The following is a 25103-nucleotide window of genomic DNA, read 5'->3' on the forward strand; positions in this document are numbered from 1 at the left end:
GGACTTTTTTTCACGTCACTGGATTTTCCCGCTCAACGGAAGATGCAATTGAGCCGAATTCTGCATTTCTGATGTTATTTGTGTTTTATTTATTATTATTAATCATTGCGTCACTAGCTTCAAATAACTCACAGGATGTTTTTTCGCCTTACGCCATTTCCTTGCTCAATGGAAGATGTGATTGAGGTGAATTTCGAATTTTTCATGCTATTTCTGTTTATTTTTTATTATTCGTCATTGCGTCACTAGCTCCAAATAACTAACAGGATGGTTTTTCCCTTTGCGTGATTTTCCCGCTCAATGGAAGATGTGATTGAGGCGATTTTAGAATTTTCCATGTTATTTGTCATTACATTATTATTTGTTATGGTGTCACTAGCCTGATCTTGCGAGGAAATGTAACTATTTTACGTTTTGTAAGTTTAGTGGCTAATTCGTACGAATTTATAAAAATTCGGTCATACGAAAATGTACAATTTTAAAAAGGAGGCGTGGCATCTAACCCCACCCCTAACCCTAACCATCTTTGGGTGATGAGCAAATCATTTTAAATTGTACAAAGTAGATCGTACAAATTCATACGAATTAACCAATAAATCAAAAAGTTACAAATTGCCGTGAGATTGCGTTGGGTGTTACTAGCTCCACATTAGTCACAGGATTTTTTTCGCCTCACTGGATTTTCCTGCTCAATGAAAGATGCAATTGAGCCGAATTCTGCATTTCTGATGTTATTTGTGTTTTATTTATTATTGTTCGTCATTGCGTCACTAGCTCCAAATAACTAACAGGATGTTTTTTCGCCTTACGTGATTTTCCCGCTTAATGGAAGACGTGATTGAGGCGATTTTAGAATTTTCCATGTTATTTGTCATTACATTATTATTTGTTATGATGTCACTAGCCTGATCTCGCAAGGAAATGTAACTATTTTACGTTTTGTCAGTTTAGTGGCTAATTCGTATGAGTCATTCGAAAACGTACAATTTTAAAAAGGAGGCGTGGCACCAGCAACATGCCAATCAGCAAGAACAGGATCAGTATGTCCTCTAGTGTTGTTTATGAAGTTCAAATATTGGATCTCAAAATTTGCGGAAAGTACAAGAGATGCCTTTTCCTTTCTCTATTTGGGGTTAGGCGAGTGTCGCAGACAAAAGTAAAGAGTAAAGGGAGATTGCTGGGCCCCTAATAGTAACTATGGAGACCCCAAAATGGTGTGGGCCCTTAAGGCTGATTTATACTTCTGCGTCAAGCGCACGCGTATGCTACAACGCATAGCCCTATAGCCCGTCGGCGTCGCTGACGTGCACCTCTCCAAAAATGTAACACGTGTGAGTAGCGCAAGCTCTGTGATTGGTTGGCTAGGAAGCGCTGACGTGTGTGGGCAGAGGTGAGAGTCATGTGAGCGTGATGCAGCGGGTGTTAACAAGTGTAGAGGAGCTCCAGACGTTGTGTTTACCTCATGGGTAAAATTAAATTGTTGCACGTCCGCCGGTTCCTGCCTCAATATGAGTGAGTTTGAGTCACTTGTACATTAAGGAAGCGTTCAGAAAAAAAACAAACACCAGCGAAGAAACTTGACACAGAGGAAGATAAACACCTCACTGCCACCTAGCGTTTCGGAAGTGTATTGCAGAGCAACAGAAACTGCGCGCAGAAGTATTAATGCACGGCTACGTGCAAGGCTTGAGCCGTGGGTCACGCCCACCACTCGACGCAGAAGTATAAACCAGACTTTAGAATCGTCCTAACTCCCCCTCCCCCTAGCCGCACCTGTGCTACCAAGTAAGGGTACTGTTGGCAGTGGAAACGCAAGCCTGATTAGGTCGACCCGTACCATAATATACTGTACTGTAACCGAAATAGGCAATATGTGTAAAATAATGAACAATATGTAAATAGATCAGTAGCTTCCACACTTTTCTGTCAAACGGGACTGACTCAATGCTTTTACTTTGGGAGCTTCGCAATGCATTTGCAACAGACGCAAGCGCTGCTCTGTGCTGGAATGAAGCTGGGGATAAACAGCTGCTGCTTTGCTAATGCAAATGTACCACAGTTTGGACCCAAACGTACAGTGCGAACAGAAACGCGGAGCAAGCTGGACTCAAGCAGTCCAGGCTAGGGGTTAAGCAGCCAAAACGACATCATCTAGAAGAGGTCTAGACATGTTTGAGGAGTTTCAAAATCGTATCAGGAAAACATAAACAACGCTTCGACATTCACCCAGGCACAAGTGCATTCATAACCTAGTATTAGTAACTTACTCTAAACTCAAGCTAATACATAAACCCAGTGTTGGTCTTGCAAACAAAGACATCACGTGTAATAATATATGCTGTTAATCGGATGTTTGCCGGTTTGTTGGAATGCACAAAGGATAAAAATAGCTTCTTTAATGGTGTTAGTAGTAAGGCTATAGTTAATCACCACATTTCAAAGGCACCTGTGGGCAAACCCTGGTAGTCTGTTTATGCAGCGTTTATTACTGAGATCTCCCGTCGGAGTTTGCCGCCACGTGCCGTAAAAACCTCTTCCCTTTCAAAGGTTTTCTCCTGTTTTCTTGGAGACACAATTGGTGGAGGTCCCAAGGGCCAGAGTCTTTAGTAATCTGATCCATCACTTATCAGACTGGAAACGATTAGTCCCTTGCAAAAGCTTAGCCACAGTCCGCCATTTGGCCTCAACAATGCCCCCGGGTGAAGAACAAAGCCTCTATGGGTTTTTCTTGTTGTCTTTACTGAAGGTCCACCTTTTCTCTGTTTGTGAATGTCCACAAATTCCGTCTACAAGTTTCAGCGAAAAGGCTCCCTTGCGTGTTCACATGTGTCTAATCTGGTTTTGGTTTTACTTGCAGGTGTGAACATCGTAGACTCGCGTACACTCCTGACAGCTCACGTAGCAGCACCAGTGGAAAATGCAGTGGCACTTTTCTTTGCGCTTCTCAGTTCGAGTGTTGTGACCTCTGCCGCAGCACAGCAAATCGCAGCCGTCTATGCCGTGCGACGTCAGGTTACATGTACGGTCACGTGTGCCGAAGGAACCGGTCTCTGGGTTGGGTTCACAGAAGTTGGGCGAGCTTTCATAGTAGACGAGGTCGGTTTCTGTTGGTGGTTTGTAGTAGGGGTACTTTGGCCGTAGGGTTTCAACCCAACCTCGGGATTCCCGATGTTTCTCAACCACCATTTCCGATGCGCTGTCGTACTTGTCCTTCATGTAGTCGCCGATCACCCGGAAGTCCGGCTGAGACCACCAGCAGGTTTTCACCTCGCAGCTGCCCGAAAGCCCGTGACACTTGCATTTCAGGTACATGTGGTCAGTGATTGACTAGAGGAAAAAGGAAAACAGGATATTCATCTGAGTGCTGTATTTGGATGTATTGTAAGTGAATAAACTAAATCAGACATAGTGTATGAGTGTGTGTGTGAAGGTGAGAGTGTATGGGTGTTTCCCAGTACTCGGTTGCAGCAGGAAGGGCAAGTTCTGCGTAAAACCAGCCTGATCTCACAAAAAAACGTAAGTATTTTACGTTTTGCCAGTTTAGTGGCTAATTCGTACGAATTCGTACGAGTTCAGTCGTTTGAAATGGTACGATTTTAAAAAGGAGGCGTGGCACCTGACCCCACCCCTAACCCCAACCGTCATTGGGGGATAAGAAAATCGTACTAAATAGTACGAATTAGATCGTACGAATTCATACGAATTAGCCACTAAATGAAAAAGTTACGAATTGCCGTGAGATTGTGTTGGTAAAACATAAGCCGGAATAGTTGGCGGTTCATTCCACTGTGGTGACCCTAATAAATAAGGGACTAAGCCGAAGGTAAATGAATGAATATGACTTGTAATCAGTTTACGATTTTAAGGATTAAGCCAGATCACACCTGCGCATATTTTATTTGCTAATTTAGCGAATAGTGTAAACATGCAGATAAATGCTTTCAATAGTGTTTTTACCGAACGTCCAGCTTCATTGTTGTGTCGATTCATAGCAGAGCGGGCATCAGGGCGATTCTCGCGGGCATCAGCAAACTCTCGGGACACCATGCTGCCGAACTCCACATCCTCACTGCAGCCACCCCACTTCCAGCCCTCGCCCGGCGGTCCTTTCCTCCGGCTGTCACAGCCGCAGATTGTGGCTGAGCCCTCCGCACAAGCCCGTGTCACAGCGAAGGCTACCCCCGCCGAGGCTATAGCATGCACGAACGCTGATTCTCTGGTGGCTGAAAACAGAGAAAACAGGAGTTACTACAGTTCTGTAGATTTATTTTGGTAATACAGTTGAAGTCACAATTATTTGCCCTCCTGAATTATTATATGTAATAATAGAATAATATATTTATTTATATTTAATGATGAATTATTAAGTTTTAGTTTAATGTAAAGAAGATTTTTTCAACACATTTCTAAACATAATATTTTTAATAACTCATTTCTAATAGCTGATGTAATATGACAGTACATAATATTTGACTAGATAGTTTCAAGATGCTAGTATTCAGCTTAAAGTGACAATTAAAGGGTTAACCAGGTTAATTAGGGTAAAGTTAGGCGAGTTATTGTATAACAGTGGTTTATTCTGTTGATAATCAGAAAAGAATCATGCCTAAGGGGGCTAATAATATTGACTTTAAAATACTTTTAAAAAAAATTAAAAACGGCTTTTATTCTAGCCGAAATCAAACAAATAAGACTTTCTCAGAAGGAAAAAATATTATAGAAAATACTGTGAAAAATTCCTGAATCTGTTCAACATCATTTGGGAAATACTTGAAAATGAACAAAAAAAAAAAAATCACAAGAGGGTAAATAATATTGACTTCAACTGTATATTGAATTGTTGATGTGTTTGGTCTTTGTGTAATAAATCTGCTACGCTGCTGCTGCTGCTTTGCTTATTATGGCAGAGCAAGTTCTGAGACTTGCTACTGCAAGTATACTCCCACACATGCAGTCTGAGAATATAACACACTGCTGAGTGGCAGTGAATGGCAAATGAAAACGTCCCTTACCTAAATACTCTGTATGAAAAAGAAACCACAATGTACAATCGGAAGTGTAGCCTGCATTCATAACATGTTTTTGCGCAGCGGCGCTACTTTAAATGAGTCCAATTTACTATACATTAAACGGGAACTCCATTTCAGGAAAGACAAAGTTAAGATGCCCTTCTTTTATCCCGCATGGAGGACAAACAAGAGACGAAAAAGAGATCTTGAGTAAAGTGAGGATAAATAAACGACAGCTTCCGAGAGACATCCTCTCTTTTTCCACTGTAGGCCTTCCTTGTGTTTTATTTTCTAATGCAAGCTGTTTTAAAAGATAAACAATGTGTAAAACTATACATTATTTATATTACTTCAATAATTTATTATTATTTTTTTAGTAATGGACAATGCACAGATATTGATGTTTCACAATGTTTTTACACTTCATTATTTGACTCTAACAAGCTTGTTTACGTTGCTCTATACATTAAGGGCCCTATCATACACCTGGCGCTGTGTGGCGCGGCGCAGTAGTCTTTTGGTAGTTTCAGCTTGGCACAAGAGTGGTTTTGAGGCGTTGCGCTACGCTGTTTAAATAGCAAATGCATTAGTGCTCATTTGTGCGCCCATAGGCGTTCTGGTGTAAAAAGGAAGGCGTTCTGAGGTGGACCGCTGGCACGTTGCTATTTTGAGAAAGAAGTTTTCATTAGACCAAAACTAACCCGGTCTAAACTCCGGCGCAGAGTTGCGCCTCGCTTACGCACTGCTTAATACGCACAAGAGAGCAATAGGCAAATATCTTTACATATGAAAAAATGTAAATATTAAGGATATATATAGGATATAATAAGAACAGATATAGGATATAAATATAAAGGATTAAAATATTACAAAACATATTATTTTCTAGCCTACATAAATATGAAAAATCACTGCTTTTATGTCTTCTTCATCTCGGGAGGCTTTTTCAGTTCATTCATAACAATCTGCTTTTGTTTTTTAATGTTATAATTATTAGCAGTATTATTTATTAAATTCATATTTATATTTGCTTCATTAAAAACAAGCTTAGATTTGCCCACCTGTCAGGTTTTAGACCATATGGGGTATGGCAGGTGTATTTGGAAATAACTCAGGTTTTTGAGCACACTTGGTTATTATTGTTCATTTATTCGTTTGCTAGAAATTAGAACTGAATTTAGAAATAGTTTTGAAACAAATATTTGCGCTTAACAAACAAAATTAATTATTTATAGACTAATTGATGTCTGTGCGTAAAGGTTTCCCCATCCAAGGGCGAAAGTGAAAGTGATCCATTATCTCTCATTCTCAGGCAGTAGATGCTCTGTTTAACTGTTTTCTGTTAAAAAAACTGTTAACTGTTTGCTTGTGAAATGCTCATTTTTTCCACTTAGACTTACTTTGCGTCCTGTAAATAGCGAATGCGCTCTTGGCACGACGCAGCTGACTCTTAAAGGGAATGGGAGAGGAGACTCTAATTGGTTTATTCTCAAAACACACCTATAACTCATTAAGAAAATAAACTCAACCCTTTTAGACCATGCGCCTTGGCGCAAAGCAGATTTCCCATCCGTAAATTAGCAAAAATGAGTTCTGACACGCCCTGAAAGCGTTTGCGCCCTGCGTTTTGCGCCCTGCGCATGGACCGTCAAAATAGAGCCCTAAATCCAAATCCCAAACATCAAAAATTACAACAGATAAAGATTTAATTCAAGTCAGTTTTAATGTTATTGATTAATGCACTTGACACATTTCATTCTTTCATTTTCCTTCTGCTTAGTCCCTGCTTTATCAGGGGTTACCACAGCGGGATGAACCGCCACTTACTTAACAGATGTATTTTTAATTTCAGGTGGTTTGTGTAATGTATTTTATGTTTGGTAAAATAATCTCTAATTTGCATCTTTAGGGATTTTATTCAACTAAATACACTGTCTTGTCTCAATATGTGGATTTAGAGGTTTGTGCATAAAAAGCAGATGTGGATTTTGCTGGTTTTGATGCAAAATAAATCTCCCTTGTTAAAAAGCAAAGAATTGTCTACAGTGACATTAATGAAAAGAGATATTTTATTTAGCTAATAACCTCATCATTACATATAAAATGAAACTTCTAAACCTAATCAGAGGAGCCTGATAGAAAATGCTCATTTACAAGAAAAGAGCTCTGATGGATTTAGAGGGTTTTGCATCTGAACTCTTCAAGTGTTTCTAATTTGGAGTTATAGTAATTAAACATCTTACGGTTAAATTTGCTGGTAAAGGCAGGTCTCGTTGTCAACATAGCTAAGGCATGAGTCAGGGAAAACCAAGCAAATGAGGTAAATAAAAGTCTGACAAGTCTATAATTAGAAAGAGTCAATTAAGCAACTCTGAGGTGGGGAAATAGACCTGAATCACTCATATCTAAGACTCACTGTCGAATCGCGCTTACAAGATCCAACGTGTTGCTTTCTGAATTAATTTGAACAATGCAAGTTTAGATTAATCTTTCCGATGATCCAGCATTCTGTCCGACAGGGGATTTTGTGACGATTCTTGCTGACGAGGGGCCCTTAGAAACTTAAAAGTGCTTTTTTTTGTTGTTTTCAACAGACAGCTAACAGGGTTTGGTAATTCTGATAAATACTCTGTGGTCTTGTGCAGTCTTGCAGTTGCAGGAGAAGAAACGACTGTAGAGACTCAAGTCTTCCTTTGGTGCAGGTTTCAACTGGTTAAAGAAATCAAGGCTGGATATAAAGGTGTTGCAAAACTTGCCACAAGTCTTTCCTATTCCACAATGCTAATTATTATTTTTTTTTTGTAACTTTATGTTTATTTTGAACATTCAATTGAGTACAGTCAAACAACATTTCAAGGTACATTGGAATCTCAGTATGTGAACTTACTGTAGGTGGTATAAAAATTATGTACATTATTTTCAGGTGCATTTACTACCTAGTAGTACTCAAATTTTGTAAATTATAAAATGAAAAACAGCATAAAGAGCAAAGAAAAATAAGAAATAATAAGAAAAAGGTTAAATAAAAATATAATAAAAACACTATTTACATCCAGGGTTAGAACACATGTCATAATATAATTCCTTCAAGAGTAATCTCAAGTGGACCACAATGCTAATTTTGACAATGAGATTTGAAGCGTTTGGATCTTTGATTGAAATCTTTATCCAAATCATAAGCTATGGTTTCATCAAAAGTTTCCCATGGTGGCCTTTGATTTGGCCCGCCATCCCATCTGACAATGGTCTAGAGCAGGGGTTCCCAAACTTTTCAGCATGCGACCCCTAAAATCACAATGCCAGTGACTCGCGACCCCCAATATCCCCTGAGGTGGTTATAAATACAGAAAACTTGCATGCAATGGCGCACACACACCAATAGACCAAAGTCTATTCTTCGTTTATTTTTTTAAATGTATTTCAGTGCTGTAAATGGGCCAGAAAGTTTAACCTGGTGTTATAAAATCAATCTGCTGCATCTGACGCTATTGCTGTGTCTTTAATATAATGTATTTACCCCAGGGGTCACAATCCAATAGAACAAGTAAATAAGCTACTATAGTAACTATAAACGACTGTTTTTTTTCTCTTCAGTAGGTTATGGATAAAATATGGTAATTCTTATGGTCTAATAATAATAAGTAGATTTTTGGAAATCACCAGGCCACCCCCCTTCATTGTTCCGCGACCCCTCAAGGGGTCCCGACCCCCACTTTGAGAACCACTGGTCTAGAGCAGGGGTGGCCAACCCTGTTCCTGGAGAGCCACCTTCCTGCAGATTTCAGTTGTACCCCATATCAAACACACCTGCCTGTAATTATCACATGGTGTTCAGGTCCTAATTAATTGGTTCAGGTGTGTTTGATATGGGTTGCAACTGAATTCTGCAGGAAGGTGGCTCTCCAGGAACAGGGTTGGCCACCCCTGGTCTAGAGATTCATTCATTTTCTTTTCGGCTTAGTCCCTTTATTAATCAGGGGTTGCCACAGGGGAATGAACCGCCAACTTATCCAGCATATGTTTTACGCAGCGGATGCCCTTCCAGCCAAAACCCAACACTGGGAAACACCCATACACTCTCATTCACACACATACACTATGGCCAATGTAGCCTACTCAATTCACCTACAGCACATGTGTAAACTGGACTAGTGTATTCAGCATTGAACTCCACAGTGTTGTAAATGTGATGATGTTTTGTAGTTTAGTTTGGTATGTGTATCTTCGGCCCACGACTCTCAATGATATCAGGTTTTTGGCCCTTCATATTAACGTTTTATGATGTTGTGTGGCTGCTGGGAAGTTTTAAAACAAGCAACTTTTGCTTCCATGTCCATCATCTCGATCATATAGCGACCGGGGGTTCCCAATGACCCGGACTATTCAATTACAACTGAAAACCCATCGAGTGCCCTATGATTTATGATGAGGAAGCCAAAAAAATGAGGGTTAAAGACTGACAATGTGATGGCAGACTGGTTGGGGGGGGCGTAAAAAAGAGACGGAGTGGGGGGGGGGATTAATATCTAGAGGAAGAATGGATCAATGAGAGATACGGAGAGGCAGATTTCTTTCATGGTTTCCGCTACATTCATTCTTCCGTGGCGGGGCGCTACACCAAAATTCATCCCGCCACAAGGGCCTAAGCAAGCTGAACTGCCGCTCTAGGCAGAGGAAGATCACGCCGCCCTCAACCCCAATGTGAAAACGAAAGTGACCGGTTATGAAAATGACGTGAGGTGTCGCGGACCTCTTTTCTGCCGCCCTATGCGCAGATATAACTGAGGAGGCGCGGGTGCTGAGGGAGGGAGGGAGGTGTCGCGGACACCGCTCTCTCTATTCTTCCGCCCTATGCGCGGATATAACTAAAGACACGCGGGTGCTGATGGAGGTGTCGGTGACGCCGCCCTCTCTATTCTGTCGTCTATGTGCGAATATATCTGAGGATGCGGATGGTGAGGGAGGTGTCGCAGACATAACTGAGGATGCGGGTGGTAAGGGAGGTGTCGCGGACGCCGCCCTCTCTATACTGCCGCCCTAGGCGGCCGCCTAGGTCGCCTCAATGGACGCACCTGCCCTGCCCGCCACAGCTACATTACAGCTTCTTATTCAAAATATTCGGTCGTTTTTTAAATAGCGGGTTAAAATCGCACCGAAAATGTATGAAAAGGTGAGTGAATAATAACAGCGCAAACTTTTCTGTGACCGTAGTAGTGCTGTGGGTTCTGTTTAACCCTTTAAGGTGACGTGCTGACTGACTGACTGACTGACTGACAGGTGCGTGAGGCCAGCAAATACGGTGTAGCTTTCAGTTATGATGAATAAAGTTTCCATAATTATACTTTATTTATAGATGAAGGTCTGTAGCTCTGCATATAATGACTTTATCTTGCTGGAGTTTATAGCCGTTTCACTTTACTTCGGGACGCATTAATGCTGCGGTCCGCTCCGCAAGTCTATCGGAGACATTCATAAATATTCCTAGCAAATCTAATAAATATTGGGGACATACTCGATATACAAACACTTCAGCCGCATTTATTTGAGGGCGCAAGAAAATCTGCACTTGAGCAGCGTATATTTGAGGGAGCGCACGCAAGAAGTTTTGTGCGCGAGGAAATCGGCGCTCAAGCAGAGATTGACATGCTCGTAGGCTATTACATGAATGCGATCTCGACGTAATACTGCACCCATGACATTTGTCAATGAAATAACGCCACATGTAGTGGTAGACCTGTGTAAAATGGCCTACAGAGTCTGCCGCCACAGCTGGAAAAAATCCTAGAGGAAACACTGACTTTCTTTACCTGAGAAATGAATGCAGGTGAAGCCAGAGTAGACTGTTTATCAGGAAGGAACTATTTAGTTCTCTTTGACTCATTGGATGGAAACGTTGCTTTATTTACAAATGTTTTATGCAATGTTTTGCGCATAAATTGACATCTTTGGATGGAAACGTAGCTAATGTTTCTTTGAAGCACAGAAATATCTCAAGCTCATTCATTTGTGAACAGGATGTCATATTGACATTGTACCCCAATGTCATGGGGATGTTGGATTTTGTTTGCAAATGAAAATCGGGTCGACGTCAGAACCCAACGTCAGGCTCAACGTCCAACCTAAAATCAACCAAATATCAACGTCTAATCATGTTACGCCTTGACGTTACATGGACGTTACCACTATGACATCTATCAGACGTTGGATTTTGGTTACTTTCCAACACAACCTAAAATCAACCAAATATCAATGTAATTTGACATTGTAACGTTGTCCTTAGACGTTGGCTAGACATTTAATTTAGGTCACCTGACGTCATGACTTAAATCTAACCTAATATTAACGTTTTATGATGTTGTGTGGCTGCTGGGTAGTTTTAAAACATGTCCATCATCTCGATCATATATTAACCGGGGGGTCCCAATGACCCGGACTATTCAATTACAATTGAAAACCCACCGAGTGGCCTATGTTTTATGATGAGGAAGCCAATAAAATGAGGGTTAAAGACTGACAATGCAATGGCAGACTGGTTGGGGGGGGGCGTAAAAAAGAGACAAAGTGGGGGGGCAGATTAATATCCAGAGGAAGAATGGATCAATGAGAGATACGGAGAGGCAGATTTCTTTCTTTACCTGAGAAATGAATGCAGGTGAAGCCCGATTAGACTGATTGTTTGTGACAACACAACAGTCGAGCCCCTGCTGCCCACCTTCTGGCCAACAGCGCCGGACCCTGACATGGCGAGCGGTCCCCTGTTACCTGCTGGGACCCTGACTCCCCCATTGTGCTGCCACTGTCACGGCGAATTACACACACAAAAGCCCCCCGATATTTTATATGAAATTTGCCCTTGCCAGTGATTAGTGGCGACCAAGTTAAGTCATAGCAACAGAAAAGTATGCATTGGCCGGACCCCACTTGTCGGCAGACGGGGAAATCCCCATTGAAATGCTTTAATAAAACAATCTAAAGGGCGTGTGAATTGTGAAAAGGAGCTTTCTCTCTGGCTTAATCTTATGGTCGCCCTGATATTGTGTGCTGAGTCGGGCCCAGCAGGAGGCGGGGCTAAGGTCCCACCGTTCGCCACGCCCCCTTCTTTCTTCGGTGGGCAGAGTTAATGATACACCAGCGAGCAGACCTCCCCCGGCACAGTTAAACATGCATTAGATGAAAGGCACCGTGCTCTCGGTACATCCTAAATTGTAACAGTTTCTCCTCCCGAGGGCAAAGGTCATAACCCGGGTAGCCTGACCTCATGCGAAGTTGGTTTAGATGAGGCTGTTAGCTTTAAGAGTCGTCCTTTGCTTCGTTTTGTGGTGGTGATCCCTGAGGAATTCCAATCAAAAGGGTTTCATGGACACCCAGATGTAATTTCATTGCTTTGTTAAAAGTCTGAGGGCATTTTGAAGAAACACGTGTACATTAGGGATGCGCAGTGTGATGGAATGTGTCGTTACACCGTGGAGTAAATTGTCTAATGTGATGGATTCTATTTGCAGGTTTCTCAGTAGCAGAAGTTGTCATAGTTGGGTAAACTGAATAGGAGAGTACAACAAATATTTGTTGCAATCTTAGGTCCCACTTTATATTAAGTGGCCTTAACTAATATCTACTTACACAGGAATTAATAGTTTGTTACAATGTACTTATTGTGTAAATACATGTATTTACTGTGTACTTATGCTTGATTAAATACATGTATGTAGATACATCTGTAACTAACTTTTGCAATTACATTTGTACATACACTGTTGACCATCCCTTACACCTTAACCTACCCTTAAACCTACCCATGCCACCAAACCTGTCCATAACCCAACCTCTATTAGAACTCAAAAGCACCACAAGTGTTCTCAAATACATTATAAACACAGTAAGTACATTGTATTTATTTTTTTTATGTAAGTACATAGTAGTTAAGGACACTTAATATAAAGTGGGACTCAATCTTACTTGCTGAAATAATTAAAAGAAAAATAAGTCTTGGCATTATCAAGACTTTCAGAGAAAGGAAACAAAATAGTGTGAGACTGATGAGGACAGCCTGAAGAAAGAACAACGTCAAATATACTGTACAGTCCTGCCCACATTACAAACCTCACACAAGCTGTATTTTTGTTTGTTTGTTTGTCATTTGATGCAAAGATGATATAAAACATACGGAAATACACTCACCGGCCACTTTATTAGGTACACCTTACTAGTACACTGAAAAAATTATGATTACTTGGATTTACTCAATTTTCTTTTACGTTAAGTGGTTGTAAACAATTTATTTGGGCTGAATTCAAACAACAAAATTAAGTTTAATTCAACACAAAACAATTGTTTGTGCATGCAACACATTTTTCAGTGTACCGGGTTGGACCCGCTTTTGCCTTCAGAACTGCCTTAATCCTTTGTACAGGTTCAACAAGGTGGAAATATTCCTCAGAGATTTTGCTCCATATTGACATGATAGCATCTCCCGTTCCCCCACATCCCAAAGGTGCTCTATTGGATTGAGATCTGCTGACTGTGGAGGCCATTTGAGTACAGTGAACTCATTGTCATGTTCAAGAAACCAGTCTGAGATGATTCACGCTTTATGACATGGTGCGTTATCCTGCTGGAAGTAGCCATCAGAAGATGGAGACACTGTGGTCATAAAGGTCAGCAAGAATACTCAGGTAGGCTGTGGGGTTGACACGATGCTCAATTGGTACTAATGGACCCAAAGTGTGCCAAGGAAATATCCCCCACACCATTACACCACCACTACCAGCCTGAACCGTTAATACAAGGCAGGATGGATCCATGCTTTCATATTGTTGACACAAAATTTTGACCCGAACCTCTGAATGTGGCAGCAGAAATGGAGACTCATCAGAGCAGCAACGTTTCTCCAATCTTCTCTTGTCCAGTTTTGGTGAGCCTGTGCCAATTGTAGCCTCAGTTTCCTGTTCTTAGCTGACAGGAGCGGCACCCGGTGTGGTCTTCTGCTGCTGTAGCCCATCCACCTCAAGGTTGGACGTGTTGTGTGTTCAGAGATGCTACCTCGGCTGTAACGAGTGCTTATTTGAGTTACAGTTGCCTTTCTATCAACTGGAACCAGTCTGGCCATTCTCCTCCGACCTGAACAAGGCATTTGCGCCCTCAGAACTGGATATTTTCTCTTATTCAGACCATTCTCTGTAAAGCCTAGAGAAGGTTGTGCGGAAAAATCCCAGTGTATCAGCAGTTTCTGAAATAGTCAGATCAGCCCGTCTGGCATCAAGAAATATGCCACGTTCATAGTCACTTAAATCACCTTTCTTCCCCATTTTGTGCCAAGGCCCGAACAAAAACCGAATTGTTCCTGCTGGATCCTAGGTTCAACTGAGCAAAGGACGTGTTTCATTAATTGTTTTTCATATATTAGGCATTGAAAGCCTTTAATTATTTTTTTAAAAGCATGAAAGAGAATTTGTGCTGTTCTATGTGTGTGCTATAGGGATGTATGTCATGAGCAAATCTACACCCTTGCTTTAAACAAGTAAAGCTGACTCTAAAAGTCTTTTATTTAAAGGATAAACGTTGTTAGAAGAAAGATCAGGCTCCCATAATGAGATTCAAAAGCATAAATAAACACAAAACTGCTAATTCACAGATTTCTGTTTTCACAGTGGCATATTGTATGTGTATGTAAAATCCTCTCATCGCTTTTCGCTTTAACTGTCTGTTTTCAGAAACAACACAAATCGTGAGTGACAGTGAGAACAAGTTAATTCTGGTGTCCGATTACAGCTCGCATGCGACTGGCAATGTTATCTGCTGTAGGTGTGTTCAGCAAACTCTCCGGGAACACCTGCGCTGACTCTCCTTTCATCGCCAGCGGATTCCAGCGGGCCGTGTTTTGACACTTTGGTTAATGTAAATTAATGAGCACCGATGCAGACGTAGCCCGAGGCGGCACTGTGAAATAGATAAATGGGGCCGAGTTTGGAGAGACACTTCTCCTTGGGAAAACAATGCGATACTGTAAGTGACACATGCTCAGATTTATGAGAAGTATAAAGCAAGCAAAGCTAGGTGGCAAAGCTGACAGAATTTCCACACATACATCTGAGAAGCAAGCATTCAAACGGTATCAGCACCACAAATCTCTCGGTTTGCATCACGTTATGGGTTTTTATTTTATTGGGATGCAGAGCAGAGTTGATCACGACGACAAGGTTCAAGTCAGACAAACAACGATTTCAGAAACTAGGAAAAACGAAAGCAATAAATAAATAAATAAACAATCGTCTGAAAACGTGATGAAATCACACGGCCTCGACGGCTTTTCTTTTTCTAGATTATTTTTTGAAAACACTATTGTTTGGGTTTAGAAAAGGGGGTGGGTGGGTCCGTCGGTCAGTCAGTCGACAGCAAGCTGGCCTGGGCTGTGTTTATTGCAACCCATGCTCATTCTGTAAACGTAGTCCAGCGGATGTTTCTGGACACCGCGAAATACGTCCCGCGAGGTACGTATGGCTGCATTTCATTTTTTACGTGAATGCTACAGGGCGTTGTGACGCCGTTCCCTTTCGCGCTTGCCGGCTGACCGCTTACCTCCGTGTGGAGGGTTGACAAAGGCGTCTGGGTTCGAGTCCGGGGAAGAGCGGTTTCAGAAATCAGGTAAGACTAAAACAGAATCTAAAAAATAATGCAAACGAGTTCAGAACGTGGTGAAATCCGAAAACGTGGCTTTTTCTTTTTCTAGACTGCTTTTCTAAATTGTTGCTCGGGTTTAGGGAAGTGAGCGGGCGGGTGGGTCAATCGGTGAAACTGGTTGGGTTCAGGGAAAGAAGAGGGTGGGTCAGCCGATTGGCCGGTCGCGCAGTCAATCATTCGATCAGTCAGACAGTTGCCTCTGGTTGGTTGACGCAAGAACAGCGCGGGCGCGAACGGCACTCGCGAGACCCTTTAAGAGCCAGTTGCATCGCGCCATAAGTGCATTTGCTATTTACATGACGACTTTGTAAGTGGAAAAACTGAACATTTCACTAGCAAGAAAATAATTAAACAGAGCATATACAGCTCGAAAATGAGAGATGAGCCTCCTCATTATTTACTTTCACTTTTGCTCTCGTGGATAGGGAAACCTTTACGCACAGACATCAATTAGCCTATAAATATTTCATTTTGTTTGTTAAGCACAAAGATTTGTTTCAAAACTATTTCTAAATTCAGTTCTAATTTCCAGCAAATGAATAAATGAACAATAATAACGAAGTGTGTTCAAAAAACTGAGTTATATCCAAATACACATGCTGCGCCCCATATGGTGTAAAACCTGACAGGTGGACAAATCTAAGCTTGTTTTCAGTAAAACAAATATAAATATGGATATAATAAATAATACTGCTGATAATAATAACAATATACAAAAGCAAGTTGTCACGAATAAACTGAAAAAGCCTCCCGAGATGACGAAAGCATGAAAAGATGGTTTTAATATTTATGTAGGCTATGTTTTGTAATATTTTAATCCTTTATATTTATATCCTACATATATCCTTATTATATCCTATATATACCTATATATATATATATATATATCCTATATAAGATATTTGCGTATTGCTCTACTTCTTGTGTGTGTTAAGCAATGTGTAAGCGAGGCGCACAACTAACACGTTTTGCGCGGGACTATAGACCTGATTTGATCTGGTCTATTGAACAGTCTATTATAGTTTCTCAAAATAGCAACGCGCCAGCAATGCGCGTCAGAATGCCTTCCTTTTTAGACCAGAACGCCTATGGGCGCACATATAAGCGCAAATGTATTTGCTATTTATATAGTGTGGCGCAAAACGTCAAAACAACTCTTGCGCCAAGCTGAAACTGGCAAACAACAATTGCGTCGCACATTGCCCCAGGTGTGTGATAGGGCCCTTAAACTTCTGCAGTGGTTTGAATGTGTCAAATTGTAAAAAATAGACTTAAAAAATAAATAAATAAACAATTTACAACTTAATATTAATAATAATAATTATATATATATAATATATATAATATATAATATATTATATATATTTATATGATAGCTTGGTGATTATATTTGGAATATTCTCAATAATATGTGTAAAGGAAACATATATAGGTCTTATATGTGTCGTTTGCATATGTTTTAATTAATATGGAAACAAGTGCATGTTTTAACCAAAACTAATATTGTATTTTTATTTAAATGCATGTGTGTGTAAAACAATAATTTGTACAAAAAATATGGGTTTTTTCTCTAAAGCACTTCACTTCAGCCCGTTTAGAGCGTCATTATGGACGTTTTTATAACTAACGTTGTTCAAATGATGGATCAGGGAAAGTTCGGTTTTGGCAAACACTTGTCACAACATCGTTCTTTTCTTTTACTTCTACAGTGGTTTGAATCTGTCAAATAAACTTAAACTTAAAAAAAGTCTTAAAATAGAGTTTAAAAAATAAATAAACAATTTACTACTTAATTTTAATAGTAATAATTATTATTATTCTTATTATTAGGTAGGATTTTTTTTAAATTTCTTAATAAATAGCCTACTGTAAATTAGGCCTACAACCATTACCGATTTATATATATATATACATACATACATACACACACACACACACACACACACACACACACACACACACACACACACACACACACACACACACACACACACACACACACACACACACACACACACACACACACACACAAATATATATATATACATATATATGAGATTAGAATTCATGATAGCTTGGTGATTATATTTGGAATATTCTCAATAATATGTGTAAAGGAAACATATATAGGTCTTATATGTGTCGTTTGCATATGTTTTAATTAATATGGAAACAAGTGCATGTTTTAACCAAAACTATTATTGTATTTTTATTTAAATGCATGTGAGTGTAAAACAATAATTTGTACAAAAAATATGGGTTTTTTTCTCTAAAGCACTTCACTTCAGCCCGTTTAGAGCGTCATTATGGACGTTTTTATAACTCACGTCGTTCAAATGATGGATCAGGGAAAGTTCGGTTTTGGGAAACACCTGTCACAACATCGTTCTTTTCTTTTACTTCTACAGTGGTTTGAATCTGTCAAATTGTAAAAATAGACTTAAAAAAATAAATAAACAATTTACTACTTAATTTTAATAATAATAGTAATAATTATTATTATTCTTATTATTAGGTAGGATTTTTTTAAAAATTTCTTAATAAATAGCCTACTGTAAATTAGGCCTACAACCATTACCGATTTATACATATATATATATATATATATATATATATATATATATATATATATATATATATATATATATATATATATATATATATATACATACACACACACACACACACACACATATATATATATATATATATACTTCACTTCACTTCAGCCCGTTTAGAGCGTCATTATGGACGTTTTTATAACTAACGTCGTTCAAATGATGGATCAGGGAAAGTTCGGATTTGGGAAACACTCGTCACTACATCGTTCTTTTCCCAAATGATGCATCATACTATGATAGTTTAGCCGCGACTTACGTCGTTGTTTGGGAAACGCACCCCTGGTTGGCTGAATTGTATATTGCGCCCTCTGGTGGATTTACGCGAGAAGACGTGCAAGAGAAATTTGAGATCATCAAAAAGTGTACACAGTGGATTTGCAAAACCAAAAACTACAAGCAGATGTACCTCCGCTTACATATTTCAATGTCTGCAGAAATGTAGACCTGGGTATATATCTGTAATGAGGCTGGCTTGGCAATATCATGGCATTCCTCAGGCTCAATACTTCTGCTAGATCGGCGTATTACTGGCAGGGACTACCGAACCTTTCAAGGGCACCCAATGGTTCAAACGGCATCTCAGACTGCAGTGTGATTGTCAGTAACAAGCCACTGAAGACCTATTAAAGATCAGCGCTTCATTCATCCCAGCACAAAACAGAGGAGGAAACCGACATGCATCCGTCTGCTCCACAGACTCCACAATAGCGCTAGCGCTGCTTAAGTGACAGCGTTAGCCACAAAAGCAGCGAAAGGGAGAGGTGCTCTTCTTTAAGCCGTATGAAAAGCTTGGAAAAACCGGCCCAACAAAGCACTTAATCTGCCCCGCTTTGACCTCTGGCATTATTAAGAGCTTCAGAAGCTTTAATCCAATCAAAATGATTTACTAGAGCCACCCCTGGACCCAGATGACTGACCTGGTTCAAACCCCCCGTCACCCCCTGTCCCGGACCGATCTCCCCTTCAATTTAGGCTGGAGGAGGGGGAACGGCAGGGGACGTGGAGTGGCTATTAACACCACAATGGAGAAGAGCCGAGCAGTCGTCCCATCATCATCAGTGGCCCGCTTGGGCTCAAGCCCTCTCCATCAATCTAACAATTGCTGGAGGGTTTATTAAAAGCAATTGGCTGGGCTGACGCCGCCTCTCAGCGTAGCCGCTTATATCCGTATTCAGCCCCTGGTACCCTGACCTCTCGTTTCTCCTGGAGCGACTGATACAACAAATCTGACACTGCTTTTTGTGTGTGAAGGCACTGGAGAGAATGCAGCAACAGGAAGCCGAAAGCTTATTAAACACATCTCTACTCTCGCAAAACTGTTAGCACGTTTTTTTCTCTCTCGGAAAGTACCAGGAATTCGTTTCCCATACGCATTATAAGGCTTAGTAGATCGTAAAAAATCATTCATTTATTTTCCTTCATCTCTGATTTATCAGGGGTCGCCACAGTGGAATGAACCACCAACTATTCCAACATATGTTTTACGGAGCGAATGCCGTTCCAGCCTTGAACCAGTCTTTGAAAAACACCTGTACACACTCACATTCACACACACACACACTCATACACTATGGACGGTTTTGTTTACCCAATTTACCTATAGCGCATGTGTTTGGACTATTTGGGAAACTGGAGCACCCTAAGGAAACACACATGATCAAGGGGAGAACATGCAAACTCCACACAGAAATGCCAACTGGCACAGCCAGGACTCAAACCAGCAATCTTCATGCTTTGAGGTGAGGATTTTTTTTGTTGAGTCAATGCAAAAAAGCCGTGGGGTAAGTTGCCTTACAGTTTTAAGTTGAGTCAACTTTATTTTACAGTGTGGAATGAGTTGATCAACAGGAACACATCTCTACTCTTCCAAGTTTTTCTCTCTGAAAATACCAAAAAATTGTTTCCTATACACATAATAAGTCTTAGTAGATCTTAAAAAAAATCCTTCATTCATTTTCTTTAAGTTTAGTCTTTGATTTATTAGGGGTGACCACAGCGGAATGAACCACCAACTATTCCAACATATGTTTTACAGAGCGAATGCCCTTCCAGCCATCACCCAGTCTTTGGAAACACTTATTCACACTCACATTCACACACACACACACACACACACACACACACACACACACACACACACACACACACACACACACACACACACACTCACACACTATGGACAGTTTGGTTTACCCAATTCACCTATAGCGCATGTGTTTGGACTATTGGACAAACGGGAGAACCCAGAGGAAACCCACGCGATCAAGGGGAGAACATGCAAACTCCACACACAAATGCCAAGTGGCTCAGCCGGGACTCAAACCAGCAATCTTCATGCTGTGAGGTGAGAATATTTTTGTTGAGTAAACGCAAAAAAGCCGTGGGGTAAGTTGCCTTACAGTTTTAAGTTGAGTCAACTTTATTTTACAGTGTGGAATGAGTTGATCAACAGGAACACATCTCTACTCTACCAAGTTTTTCTCTCTGAAAATACCAAAAATCTGTTTCCTATACGCATAATAAGTCTTAGTAGATCTTAAAAAAATCATTCATTCATTCATAGTCTTTGATTTATCAGGGGTCGCCACAGCGGAATGAACCACCAACTATTCCAACATATGTTTTAGGGCTTCCAGCCTTCACCCAGTCTTTGGACACTTATACACACTCACTTTCACACACACACTCATACAATACGGACAGTTTGGTTTACCCAATTCACCTATAGCGCATGTGTTTGGACTATTTGGGAAACTGGAGCACCCAGAGGAAACCCACGTGATCAAGAGGAGAACATGCAAACTCCACACACAAATGCCAACTGGCCCAGCCGGGACTTAAACCAGTGACGTTCTTGCTGCGAGGCGAGAATTTTTTTGTTGAGTCAAAAAAGCTCTTTTTCTTTTGGCAAATACTAGGAATTTGTTTCCCATACGCATTACTCATTCATTACGAACAGTTTTGTTCATCCAATTCCCCTATAGCGCATGTGTTTGGACTATTGGGGAAACCGGAGCACCCGGAGGAAACCCATGCCTGAACAAAAACATGTTCAATGTAAACATGTAATAATCATGTAATAAATGTATTAATTCATCACAATCTTTTTTAACAATACAAATAAACAAATAACCAAAGAATTTGATAATTATACATACTGAAAACAAACAAACAAAAACATTTCGCACACACATCAACCACACTGAAAACACTTGTCACACACTGAAAACACTTGCCACACTGAAAACACTTGATTCGTTGGATTTACTCAACTTTTTTTAAAGCTGCAAACAATTTATTTGGGCTGAATTTAAACAAACAAATTAAGTTTAACATTACTAAACTCATTTATTTGTTTTTAATTCAATAATAATAATAATAATAATAATAATAATAACAACAATAATTAATAGTAATAATGATAATATTATTATTATTATTAATAATAATAAATAATAATGATAATAATAAAAAATAATTATAATAATTAATAATAATAATAATAATAACAACAAGTAATAATAATACTAATAATAAATAATAATAATTATAATAATTAATAATACTACTACTAATAATAATAATAATAAAATAATAATAATAAATAATAATTATAATAATTAATAATAATAATAATAATAATAATAATAACAATAAGTAATAGTAATAATAATAATAATAATAATAATAATATTAACAATAATAATAATAATAATAAATAATAATTATAATAATTAATAATAATAATAGCAATAAGTAATAGTAATAATAATAATAATAATAATAATAATAATAATAATAATAATAATAATAATAAATAATAATTAATTAATAATAATAATAATAATAACAATAATAACAACAACAACAACAACAACAATAATAATAATAATAATAATAATAATAATAATAATAATAATAATAATAATAATAATAATAATAATAATAATAATAAATAATTCCATTTCCTGATTAGTGGAGAGGAGACAGAGTGATGAAGCCAATTAAGATATGGGGATGTTAGGTGGCCATGATGGACAGAGGCCAGTGGGCAAATCCTGGGTATTTTACAGACCACAGAGAGTTAGGACCTCAGTTTAACGGCTCATCTGAAAGACGGCGCTCACTGTGCAGTATAGAGTCCCCTTCACTATACTGGGGCATTAGGACCCACACAGACCGCAGGTTGAGCGCCCCCTGCTGGTCTCACTAACACCACTTCCGGCTGCAACCTTGCTTTTCCATGTGGTCTCCCATCCAGCTGCTGACCGGGCGACAGCCCTGCTTAGCTTCAGTGGACCACCATGTGAGAGTTGCAGAGAGCTAAATTAAGCCCATTCGCAACAATTTTGCAGATGAAAGCATTTAAACAATAGCAATAATGATGTTTACCTCCGCAAAACATTACCAAAACTCTGTAGCTTCAGTAGTAAGCAAACAGTTGATTAGGATTTTTTAAAACTGAAAATACACCCTAAAATTGTACCGTGTTATGCACAGACTTGTGCTTTTGACAAGAATCCCAACTGATTAAAGCCCAAAACAACACATTCATAACTTCACCTTAGATAAACACACACATTGGCAATGTAAATCCATTTTGAGCAAGCTCTGAAGTATGTCTGTTACACACACACACACACACACACACAGAACGTCAGTGTGAGAATGCATTAGCTTTAACTGTGCGCAGTGAGAAATGTGGGGATTCCCTTTGACAGAAACAAACCAAACACGTCCCACCCACTTTACACGCGTGCACCGCTACATCTGTACGAGCTGTCATAGTCCGGTGCACCTGACTAATGGCCATTGAGAGGCGGATTACAGAGCGGCAAATAAATAATGAGCGCAGAACAACAGAGTAATCTCAGCAATCAGAGCGCTGTGCAAACACGGGGCTTTTGTTGTACCCGAGAAGCCGTAATGTTACATAGCCACCGCCTACAAAGAGGCACTGAGTGAAATATGAGTGTCAAGTAGCTGGGGTGGATAAAAAGAGCTCACATTCCTGTCTTTAAAACTATATTTTTGCTTAAATTATTAGGGATTTTTAGATCTTTAATAAATAAGGCTTAGAGAGACACATGCACAATCACTGTATTAAAGGGATAGTTCACACAAGACATGAAGATTCTGTCATCGTTTACTCACCCTTTGCTTGCTTAAAACCTATCTTTCTTTCTTTCTCTGTTGAACACAAAAGAAAAAAAGACACTCAGATAGGTTTTGAACAACAAAAGCGTGAGTAAATGATGAGAGAGGTTACATTTTCACGTTAACAATGTTTTTATATGTGCATTTCGCTTATGCTTATTCAATTATTTTCCAAATGACGTTTAACAGAGCAAGGAATTTTTCCACAGTATATCCTGTTATATTTTTTTTTCTGGAGAACGTCTTATTTGTTTTATTTCGGCTAGAATAAAAGCAGTTTTTAATTTTCTTAAAACCATTTTAAGGTCAATATTATTAACCCGCTTAAAAGTGCAGTAGGTGATTGTCTTCAGAAGCATTCTTTGTTGTGCTGGTTGAAAGTCTCTTCACAGTCTGATAGTAATGATTTAAATTAAGTTAGGGGTGTCAAAACTAATTGTTTCTTCGGTGCACCGCGATGCAGACGCAGACAATTCGGTATCGGTTCAGTGATAATCATAACCGGTTATTATGTACTGACGTCATTTTTCTCCTATGCGCTCTGTCGCGAGGGAGGTGAGCTCAAGTATTTACAACATTCAGGCAACTCAGGGCCGACCCGTATGGAAGGTAGAATGGGTCAAACTACGCCTATAACCAAACGCGTGTTATCCCCAAAACGTGGTATTTTCGGCGTTTAAGACGAAAAGACGGCGAAGATCACTTACGGCATTTTGCGGGTCAAAAACGGCGCAAAAACAGCGTTTTTTGATCCAGCCAAGAACGCAGTTTTTGACGCCGCATGCATGCCATAATTCGCCATTATTTTCTGCGTTTTTTTTTATGTCAAAGAAAAAACGGCCTTTTGTATAATATTATAATCAGCCCCTCCCATTATTTCAAAGTTCAGCCCATGAAGTAGGTGGAAAGACCTGTGTAGTAGAGTGTCGATCTGAATGACAATCCACGTTCAGGGTCCTCTTAATCAAACATTGTAGCAAGGTGTGTTATGTATGCCTTAGTGCATATATATCATATATGATAAAGGTTTTTTGTGGATAATATGCACGAGCAGCAGGACAAGCACTAGTCGCTTTTAACACATGAGAGAGGGTTCTTTTGCTGTGCTCGTGTTTCAGGAGGCGTGGCTCTAGCCACGTCATAACACATACCAAGTTTGGTGTGAATCGGTGAATGCGTTACGGAGATATCGTCTCAAGTCCATTTTCGCAAGTCCTTCGTTAAATTTGATCGCAAGTTAAACGAAAACGGTTGGTCAAATCAACTTGAATTCCATAACTTTTGGTTGGCATGGTCTGTAGATCATGTGATTAAATTTTGGTGATAATCGGAGAAACGGCCTAGGACGAGTTTGATCAAATAAGATTCAAAAAATTTCAAATAGCGCGAAAAAATTCATGACGGAAAATGACGTCATAGGGAAATTTGATTGTAGCCCATTCGGTTCAAAAGTTATGATGATAAACGTTTGTGAAAGTTTGGACAAGTGGTGGTGCTAGAGAGTTTGATTTTAAGACTTCATGTTTGGTCTGATTAATGTTAATACTGTCCTCTATCATTGTGCCAAATTATACAACTTTCCCGCATACGCCTATATGGGCTGCCATTCAAATCCGGCGGAAGAAACGGAAGAAGAAGA

The 25103-nt window shown here is 39.6% G+C and overlaps 1 protein-coding gene across 2 annotated transcripts in view; it reads right to left on the reverse strand.

The window, feature by feature from the left end:
* Positions 1–216: 216 nt before the first annotated feature.
* Positions 217–25103, reverse strand: part of wnt3a (wingless-type MMTV integration site family, member 3A) — a 55783-nt gene continuing 30896 nt past the window's right edge. The window contains 3 exon segments of one of the 2 annotated variants that reach the window (NM_001007185.1): positions 2848–3327; positions 3958–4223; positions 23462–23497. In NM_001007185.1, coding sequence (NP_001007186.1) covers positions 2848–3327; positions 3958–4223; positions 23462–23497 — 782 coding nt within the window. 2 annotated transcript variants of the gene reach the window in all.

Source organism: Danio rerio, chromosome 2, assembly GCF_049306965.1.
Source record: "Danio rerio strain Tuebingen ecotype United States chromosome 2, GRCz12tu, whole genome shotgun sequence".
NCBI classification, from domain to species: Eukaryota; Metazoa; Chordata; class Actinopteri; order Cypriniformes; family Danionidae; genus Danio; species Danio rerio.